This window comes from Borostomias antarcticus (assembly GCF_949987555.1).
Source record: "Borostomias antarcticus genome assembly, chromosome: 5".
Lineage (NCBI taxonomy): Eukaryota > Metazoa > Chordata > Actinopteri > Stomiiformes > Stomiidae > Borostomias > Borostomias antarcticus.
Window position 1 is genome coordinate 7,567,449 of NC_140238.1, and position 10,165 is coordinate 7,577,613.

Genomic DNA, 10,165 nt, shown 5'->3' on the forward strand with positions numbered 1-10,165 from the left:
TGTACATAGTATTTCTTATATATTTTAAATTAATCTGCATCATCTTATATTTATACTTATAACCAAGTTTTGCATTTGTTCTTTTTTTTTTTTCTCAGTGTCCGGTGGTCCGAGGGGAGAGTGGGAGAGGTCAGTCTATTTCCTGTCTGTCTAATCACAGTCAGTGGTCTCTCACTCCTTCCTCCCTCCCTCTCCAAGGTCCGCTCAGTCTCTCCATCGCTCCCGAGGCTTCCAGCCGTGGGGAGCTGTCGCCGGGGGGGTGGGGGGGGTGGAGTTTGGGGGAGGGTGTGTGTGTGTGAGGGGGGGGGGGGGGGGGGGGGGGGGGCAGGGGATGAAGGGGGACGGGGGGGGGGACCGGCTCCTCTGATCAGACCTTGGCCTCCAGCATCTCCAGGAAGAGTTTGTGCATGGGCACCTTGCCCTGCACCTTGATGCTGTAGAAGTGCTGCACGGCCTTGGTGGCGGTCTGGCGCAGCAGCGGCAGGGTCATGAGCAGCTTGCCCGCCCGCCGGGGGTCCTCCTGATGCTGGCTGCTCTCGTAGTCCTGCAGGGCCTCGTGGAGCGCGTCCTGGAGCTTCTGCACGGCCTCCACGTCCTCTATGTGCATGGAGTCTGGGGGGGGGGGAGAGAGAGAGGGGCAGCGTGAGACAACACACAGGGAATTTATTTCGGGATGCGTACGTCGAACGATGCGCGGCACAGAAAACCACACCAAAACAGCGACTGCGCTAAATTAAAGAGATCTAAAAAAGAGAACTAATTGTGACTTTTAATTGCATTTTCCCTCGCAATTTGGTTTGAGCGAGAGAGTTACACTCTCAAGAAAAGGCGGGCTGTATTGCCGCTATCAAATGCACCGCTCCTAAAATGAAATCAAAGTAATCGCAGGGCGGATCTGTACTATCAGTGTGTTCAGGTACAGGACACATTATCAGGACAAATACAAGCCCAGACCAGATAAAGAGTGGAATGAGTAGGGAGGAAGAAAAGCCAAGAAGAGTAATATCTCTGTGCCCCATGGCCTGGGATGGATATTCATATGGCCTTTGACCAATGAGACTGAAAATCAATGTAATCCTCCAGATTCTTGGAGCACACAATGGAATGACTAGCAGCCGGATCCCGGCTGAATGAATACACATTAAACGCCTCTCTGTTCCAGGGGACAGCTCCACAATAGATTGCTTTCTTATAAACACCCCATTGAGGAATTGGACGGCGTAAACTAGCTTCCGTTAAAAAATAAATAAATAAATAAACACTTCACGTTTTCAACCGTTTCCTGCCCTGGTTAGCACAGAAACGTGCGCGATTGGGGCTAGACTGCACAGGTTGAAAATGGCTAGAAGTTTACCCAGTGAGTATCTACTGATATCAGAAATAGAGCATACCGTAACAGTGTAGCTACAGTACTACAACAACAACAACACCAACAATAACAACCTCAGTTTGATATCATCCCAGGCCAGCCTGGCAGTCACAGATAGGCCTTTTCCACCAAGAGGGAACCGGTTCGCGAACCTAATTTTGAATGGTTCCGAGCATTTCGACCAAAAAGAAATGAGTTCGGAACCCGAAAGCTGGTTCCGAACCGGCACCACAAAATAGTAGTTTTTTCAGTGCGAACCGTGACGACAGCATGGGCGTGGGCTGACGTACAACGGTTCGGCTCAAAACTGGTCGAAACGCGGGACAGTTCTCTGGACAGAACCAAGGTTCCAGGAATTTTGAAACGAACCGGTTCACAAACCAGAGTTCCTTTGGTGGAAAATGGGTAAGAGAGGAGTCGTAGTGCGTCTGGAGACACTTCTCTCTGATTGGCCTCTCTGTGGGCCAACCCTCTCACTGTACTGTACTGTACTGTACAGTACGTGCCCCATGATGGAAACGCTCTCGTTTCATTTCCTCTGCCCCCCCCTGCGGGACAGTCTGGGGTCGTGGTTCTCTCAGTGGTTAACCAGTGTCTGGCACCCCAGAGGCGGCGTGTCATTGGCTGCCTGACTCGTCTCACCTTGGCGGCGCATATTTCACCGCGCGCGGACAATAAAAGGCAAAACAGATTTCAGACTTCGCCCCAAATTCATTGACTGGAACAACTGTATTCCCAAGACCTTGAGACATTTCTCACCCTGACGGTTTCAAATCCACAGCGGTAAAATGAAGTAGGTCATTTTGGAAAGCGAATGGAGGGGAGACAAGGGGGGGGGGAGGAGAAACGAGGGTGGCCCGGAGAAGAGACAGACGTGACGCGATCTGCTGCTGCTCTCACACACGGCTTCTCAGTGCAGATAGAGAGCAGGATGCCCCTTAGTTCCCTTCTGACTGTGTTTTCAATGAATAAAATACATCCTGGCCAATGCTTTGTTGGGAGACATGCTGTATGTTATTAAGTTTGTATGTGACAAACATGTACGTGGTGTGTGAGAGTATGTGTGTGTGTGTGTGTGAGAGAGAGAAAGAGAGAGAGAGCGTGTGTGTGTGTGTGAGTAAGAGTGTGTAAGAGTGTGTGGGTGGGTGTGTGTGTGTGCGTGTGTGAGTGATAGTGTGTGTGAGAGAGAGAGATTGTGTGTGTGTCTGTGTGTGTGTGTGTGTGTACCGCACACAGGGGAAGGAAGGAGAAATAAAAGGAATGATAGAGACGCCAGCTGGGAGGGAGCAGAGGGCAGCAGAACAGACAGAGAGGTAGGGAGCGTGGAGGAGGAGGAGGGGATGGGCTTAAAAAAACAACTTTGAAGAAACAATTTCCTTGCAATCCATCAGAGAGCCCATGTCAATCCGATTGATAAACTGCTAATTACAAAATCAATCGCTATGAATTTTCACAGCTGTCAGACACAGGGGCTCCCTGGAGAGTGATCTCACAGAGACCTTGTTCTAACGTTCCGGACGCCCCCTCCTCTCCCCGACCCCCCCCCACCCCCCACCCCCCCCCCCCTCCCTATAAAGCTCCGTCGTCTGAAAAGCAAAGCCCCACCATCAGCATTTTCATTTTTCAGTCAGACAAAAAAAAAAAGAGAGAAAAAAAAAAGGCAGAGAGCACCCGTGACCCAGCCAGGCATTGATCAGAGAGGGACAGGCCCTGCCTTCTCAAAAGCAGCCTGTCGATAGCCGAGCGCCGTCTTCGCATCGCAACAAACGAGGCCCATCACTCCCTGATACTCATTCCATTCGACTTAACACATTTTATTGACAGCCCCTGTGCTCCTAATGAAATGCTAAATTTATCTCCCGTGGCTGCCGTGCCCTGCGGCTACTGTTATGGTGATGGAGGGAGAGAGAGTGGGGGAGGGGGGGAGAGAGAGAGAGAGAGAGAGGGAGAGGGAGAGAGAGAGAGAGAGAGAAACAACACAACATGGAAGGCATTCAGTTAAAAGCTCTGTCCCCCTCTGTCCCTGTTGTCCACCACTCTGCCCTCGTGTCCGTCCATCTCTGGATCTCACACCACAAACTGCACTCTCAAACCCACCCACTCTGAATACTCCAAAATGTCATGAGAGAATGTGGATTATTTATTTATTTATGGTGGTGATGGATTCTGTATAATTCTATTTGGCACAAATTAAAGGCATTTGTTACTGGGCTGGATGATATAAACTGAAGTTACCCCTACTCAATGTCACAAGGCGACAGGAAATGTAGAAACCTATTTTATTGAAGGGTGTAAAATCTATTTTTGTCCCTGATTTTGTGAATATTATATGAATATAAACTGTATATAATATTTTCTACAAATTATTCAAATTTAACAATAACTGCACTTCCTTCGCTGCATTCATCTTGAAATGAAAATGCATTTTTAACCCACATTAGATGTATTTTAAAATCCAATTCAGTATCCTAATAGTAAGATATAGTAAGATATTTAATTGTGTCCGTAGATAAAGGTAAAAATAAATGAATAAATAAATACATTTTGTAATAAAATTAATTATACTGACATAATTTTCCCCATCACAGTGCCTTATTCAGATTTGAATATTCAAACATTCCATCCTCTTATTCACGGCGACGGCGTGCGTGCAGGCGGTGTGGTCGTACCTGAGTTGGCGAGCGCGATGGCCTTGAGGGTGACGAACTCCTCCTTCTCCACCTTGAGCTTCTTGTACTTGCGGACCAGCTGCAGGATGGACACGTAGAGGTCGAGCAGCCCCGTCAGCCGGGAGTGCTCCTCGTCCATGATGTAGTCCTCGGCGTACACCAGCTCGTCCTCGTAGGGCAGCGAGCGGAACACGATGCTCAGGATCAGGATCTCCATCCAGGCGCTCTGCAGTAGACTCATCTGGTCTCCCAGAGACAGCGTGGAGAAGCCTGTGCAGGACAGAGGTGGACGCCATTTTGACTTTCTATCGTGCGATACGTAATATTACGTGTGGGTGTGTGTGTGTGTGTTTCCTCCTTAACATTTCACCTTAAAATTTTTTGCAAAGTCAAATCAAATCAACCAAGGAAAGCGGCGTACTGTACATATTTTCTTCAAGGTAAACAAGACAGCAGACGCCGCTCGCATTCAGCTCACTTTACAATACTTGTCTCCAGGGCTGATCAACCCCCGATCCCCCCACATCCCCCCCCCCCCCCGATCCCCCCACAAACCCCCCACCCCTCCCCCCCCGCCACCCGCATCCGCACGTCAGCGCCGGCCGTTCCGTTTGAGATGCGGCGTGGACGGTCCTCTCTGAGGTAGCTGTCAGGGCACTTGAGTGGGCTTTACTGTAAGCGCAGACAGCAAATCGGTGCAGAGGTCCGCGAGACACAAAGCCGAGTGGTCACCCCTTGTTTCCTGTCACGCCGCGGCGGGTGTAAGGGGGATTAGCGCCGAGACACATCCTCATTGGAGGGGTCGAGGACGAGACACGCACCGGTGGGGGCGGTTAAGAGAAAACACCAGTACGCACACATACACACACACACACACACATACACAGGGCGGGGGGTCGACCCGGCCCTAAAGACCTGCTTAAAAGCCTGTGCCCGCTGTTCCTCACAAACAGCAGCTGGATGAGCTGAAATCAGCCGGGTCAGATATAAACTGCCGTCATTTTCCCCTTCAAAGACGGAGGAGACGGCCAGCGCCGCCGCCGCCGCCGCCGCCGCCGCCGCCGCCGCCGCGTGGGCCGGCCGATTAAAAAAACAAACAAGCGGATCCTCAGGAGATGAGGAGAGAGAACCCAGACAAACCAGGCGGAGGTAAGGGACGGACGGAGGCCGAGGAGACAGCCGCCTCATCCCTCCTCCCCCCTCCTGCTACCCTTCAGCTGTCCGTAAACAGCCCCCCCCCACCCCCCGCCCGTCACCCGCCCGCCCGCTGCAGACGACCCGGGTTCCGCGCGCCCACGGAGTGGGGGCCGCCCCCGACGGCGTGTTAGCCCCCTGGTCCCTGCCCCCTGATTAAAATGATTGCTTTTACAAGTTTGCGGCGGCCATCCTATCTGGCGTGGCGTGATTAACAGGCGATAGATTACAGTATTGACCAGGGCGCTCACAGTAGCTCCTCCTGGTTTCTCTTAAATATAAATGATCTCATTGAGGCAGAGTTACTGGCCGATGTTTATCTCAGCCCTCGGTCCTGACACACACACACACACACACACACAAGCATCCAGACACACACACACACACACTCACACACACACACAAGCATCCAGACACACACACACACACACACTCACACAAGCATCCAGACACACACACACACACACAAACTCACACGCACACACACACACACACACACACACACACACACACACACACAAGCATCCAGACACACACACACACACAAGCATCCAGACACACACACACACAAGCATCCAGACACACACACACACACACAAACAAACAAACACACCCACACACGCTCGCATGGAGACTGACACACATATACACACACCCACACACACACACCCCAGGTTAGAAGAAGAGAGAGAGGATGGAGGGAGACAGCAAATTAGAAAGAAAAAGAAAGAGAGAGAGAGAGAAAGAGGAAGAGGGTAGCAGAGAGAAAAGGGGGTACCTGAGTGTTCAATTTCCCTTATCGTGGTGATGACCACAGCCAGGGAAGAGCTGCAGGATACATTAATTAACAGATTGCGATCGGAATGTGAGGGCTTCACATTGTGAAGGGGAATCAATAGTCGGTAGAATGGAGGCCTCTGATCAAACAGAGAAAGGCTGGGCTGACCCACGTGCTCAGGGAGGCGTCTGTGGACAGGACTGGGCCCACACACACACACACACACACACACACACACACACACACACACACACACACAGACATACAGACACATTCGCACACACACACACACACACACACACACACACACACACACACACACACACACACACAAACAAACACACACACTCTTATGCCAACACACAAACACTCACGTATGCAAACACACACACAAACAAACACACACAACCACACACACTTATGCAAACACACACACACAAACAAACTGGACAGAGCAGTCAGGAACATTGTGCAGGGGTTGCTGTTTGTGCAGTGGCCTGTTCTATCACACCTCCAGAACACCTGTTAAAGTCCCTAGTGTTGTCATTTGCATGTCTGCTAGGTAAAAGTTGTATCTCTCTACTTCTCCGCCGGTAAGACAGGAGGCAGACTGGCCGTCCGCAAACCGTCACGCAAGCCTGGACACGGACGCGGCTTGATTGCTACAGGAGGTCGGCGTCGAGCTCACAGACGAGCCTCCGCGTACCCCTTTTAATGCCAAGGAGGACTCGACCGGAACTAAAGCGCTGCCCCCGACGTGACAGCCCCCCGCGGGTCCGCCGGCGCAGAACACAGAACACACGGCCGCATAACAGCCGACGCCCCTCAGCAGCACGCCAGCGCCAGGTCCCGGCAGCCTGCAATTACGCCTGACGCTAAAAGTCCTCGAATTTAATCTTGCGTCGCGAGACGGAGAGGTGGTGTTCATCCCTGCGCTGCCATCGCTCTCGTCGGGGGCCCAAATTATCGCTCCAAATGGGATCCTGTGTCGTTGACTCGGCTTTTTCCACTCAATTTAATCGAGTAATGAAGTGACTTCCTGACTCCGGGGGTCGCGCAGGGGTCTCCGGCCGCGGGGAGCCTGGAGCGGTTAAGCACCGTCGGAGCGGGTGATTCCCCCCCCTAATGAAATATCAATATTTACATCTTAATTTCCAGACCGCCGCCTTGGCTGGGATTGACCAAACGCGGCGCAATATTGACCAAACCGGAGAGGCCTCTCTTGTCCGCTTGAACGGCCTTCAAGTCTGGGGGGGAGGTGGGGGGGGGGGGGGGCAGAGTGCTCAGTGTCAGATCTGCCCCCCACACACACACACACACACACACCAGCCCCCCAGGGCTGCACCCGAGGAGGCCGTCGGCGACAACACAGAGGTTTCCTTTGTTCTACCTGAACAAGAACATCGCCCCGTAGGACGACGCGACGACGTGTTTCAAAGCGGGCCGCTTTTACCTGAAGACACTTCAACAATCGTCAGCGGAGGAGGTGGGTTTTGACGGGGATTATGACACCGTGTGTGTATTTGTAGAAGCCTCCCAACAAGGGAAGAGGAGTGTGAGCGACGCAGCAGGTGACAGTAAAACCCCTCTGCTTATCTCCACTGACAGCCCAGCAGTTCCTCCCATGAAGACTGGTGCAGCCCCGGCGCGGCGTTGACGCTTGATGCCGCCGCGCGACCTGGAGGAACTGACAGGCGGGGAGTGTGTGTGTGTTAGTGTGTGTGTGTTAGTGTGTGTGTGTGTGTCTGGAGGCTTCAGGGTAATAAACATGTGCTACGTGCGTGCACACGAGGTCTCGCGCTTCACGCCACATATGAGAGGACAAGCGACTCACAAATACGGACACACACACACGCATACACACATACAAATACAGATACACACATACAAATACAGATACACACACAAATACCGACACACACACACACACACAAATACCGACACACACACACACACAAATACAGACACACACAAATACAGACACACACACACAAATACAGACACACACACACACACACTGTCTTGAATAGTAAAAACAATCTGTGTGGCTCTGCTGGGTTTCCACAGTGTGCCTTGTCCCTGCCTCGGTATAAAACCTAACCAGTTTGCTGCCTGTGTTTATGGAGCTCAATAAACATGGCCACTTGAATCAGGACGGACAACAACAACACCACGCTCTGCGCTCGGGCGCTGACACATTTCATGCCCAGTGACTCAAAAAGGAAAATGTGTCTGGAAGCAAATCAGCAGGGGCCTCTATCACCACCGCCATATCTGCTGGTGGGCAATATCACAAACAAGAGACATATAGGCTGATGATACAATTATTATTTTGTTTATGAAATAATATCCCACACTGCAAATACTATAAAAGGCCAGTTGGGGAGCCAAAATCCACATTGTTTTTGGTGGGGAATACTGGATAGAGTGGTATTATATGTACAGTAAGTCATATATTTGTTACAATAAGTAAAAAAAAAAAAAAAAAAGAAGAAAAATCACGTGTCATAGTCCCGAAAATGCACATCCTTCACCTTCTCTCCCAAAAGCCCTTCACTTCACCGGGGGTAAACCAGCCCCCCACGCCGCACCCCCCCCAGCCCCACCGGCACGTGGCCGCTCCCGCCCCGTCCTTCCACAGATTAATCAGAGCGGCGTTTCATCCGCCGGATGGCCCCAAAATGAAATGCTGGAGATTTCTCTGTTGAGCGGGAGTTCATATTCTATTAATTTATTATTGTTTCCCTCTCCCGCAGGGCCATTAGCGCCGGCAATAAAAAGAGATGTAATTACGAGGCTGGGTGGCCCCCTCCAGCTGCACCCCCCTCGTAATTCACCCTCAATCACACCACAGAACAGACAGAGAGAGGGAGGGGGAGAGAGAGATGGAGGAGAAAGAGAGGAGGAGATATGGGTGAGAGAGGGGGAGATAAGGGAGAGAGAGAGAGAGAGGGGTGGGGAGGAAGAGAGAGAGAGAGATAGAGAGAGAGAGAGAGAGAGGAAAGAGTAATTCTGTCTGGACAGGGGCTAAATCTATCATGGGCGGCTATCAGAAGGACAAGCAGGCCCTGAAGACTCCTGGCCATCGGCAATCTCACCTCAGCCAAGTCAAGTGCTCTCCAGGCACCGGTTTTAGCACAGCTGCCCCTGAAAGGACCCCCGAGGTTCAGCTCTGGACTCAACTCAATGATCATGGTCCTGTAAATCTCTATCAAAGACTCGGCTTCACTGAGGATCTCCCTATTATCCCCAACAACACAACGGAAGGAAGCGGGTGCTACTGATTTGGAATCCATTCTTAATATGATACGGTGACAAAATGATAAATAAAATGCATTTCTAATGCTATATAATGTACCACAACAAGACAAAGAGCAGCGTGTGCCGGTGTGTGTGTGCACACGCGTCGTGAGTGTAGGTCCGTGTGTGAGTGTGTGCAGGGAGTGTGTGAGCAACCTACAGCTGCCGTCCATGATTCTTCCTGAATCTACATGACAGCGTCGGGAGGACCCAATCAATAGCTGCTCGCTCATAAATCGCTGTGCTTGACATAAATAATCTGACCTGAACCCTGTCCACGCGCACAACACAGGCGGCTCAGTTTGCCTCGACGAGTGCTAGAGTAGAGTATACCGGGAAAAAAAAAAATGTTAATACAAGTGGAATGCCAAGAGTGAAATAAGCAAAAGCAAAAGACGCCACACACACACATCTTAACTGTGGGTCATCCCCCCCCCCCATTCTGTTCCTCAATCTGAGCGACAGAACGCTTCAGCGCTCGCCTTTCAGCGGCGCTAGCTATCTCTACCGGACCATTATCCCGTTGTAAGTAGCTGGAAAAGGGCGATTTGACCAACGGCCTGTGAACATGATGAGGTTGTACAACGTTAAATACAGTAATCCCCTTGTCTTAATCTGAACCCCGTGACCCTGTGACCCCCCGCGCGGGGGTGCTTAGCCCTCCCCAGGGTCCCACAGCCCTGCCTGGACGTTATATATCTCTGTTTAGCCCAAAGACCGGGAAGACTCCGACTTTAATCATTCCCATAATTGCACATAATTTATCTCGGCTGCCAACCAGCAACACTGCTTAATGAGGGAGAGCGCCACTCTGACAACGTCTTAAAGACACATCCCTCCAGAAGGCCTCCCTTT

General features: G+C 51.2%; 1 protein-coding gene across 1 annotated transcript in view; it reads right to left on the reverse strand.

Annotated features, from left to right (window-relative positions):
- Nucleotides 1-367: 367 nt before the first annotated feature.
- Nucleotides 368-10,165, reverse strand: part of esrrb (estrogen-related receptor beta) — a gene marked incomplete at both ends in the record, with an annotated part of 44,187 nt that continues 34,389 nt past the window's right edge. The window contains 2 exon segments of the mRNA XM_084438668.1: nt 368-612; nt 4,039-4,308. Of these exon segments, the coding sequence (XP_084294794.1) occupies nt 368-612; nt 4,039-4,308 (515 nt within the window).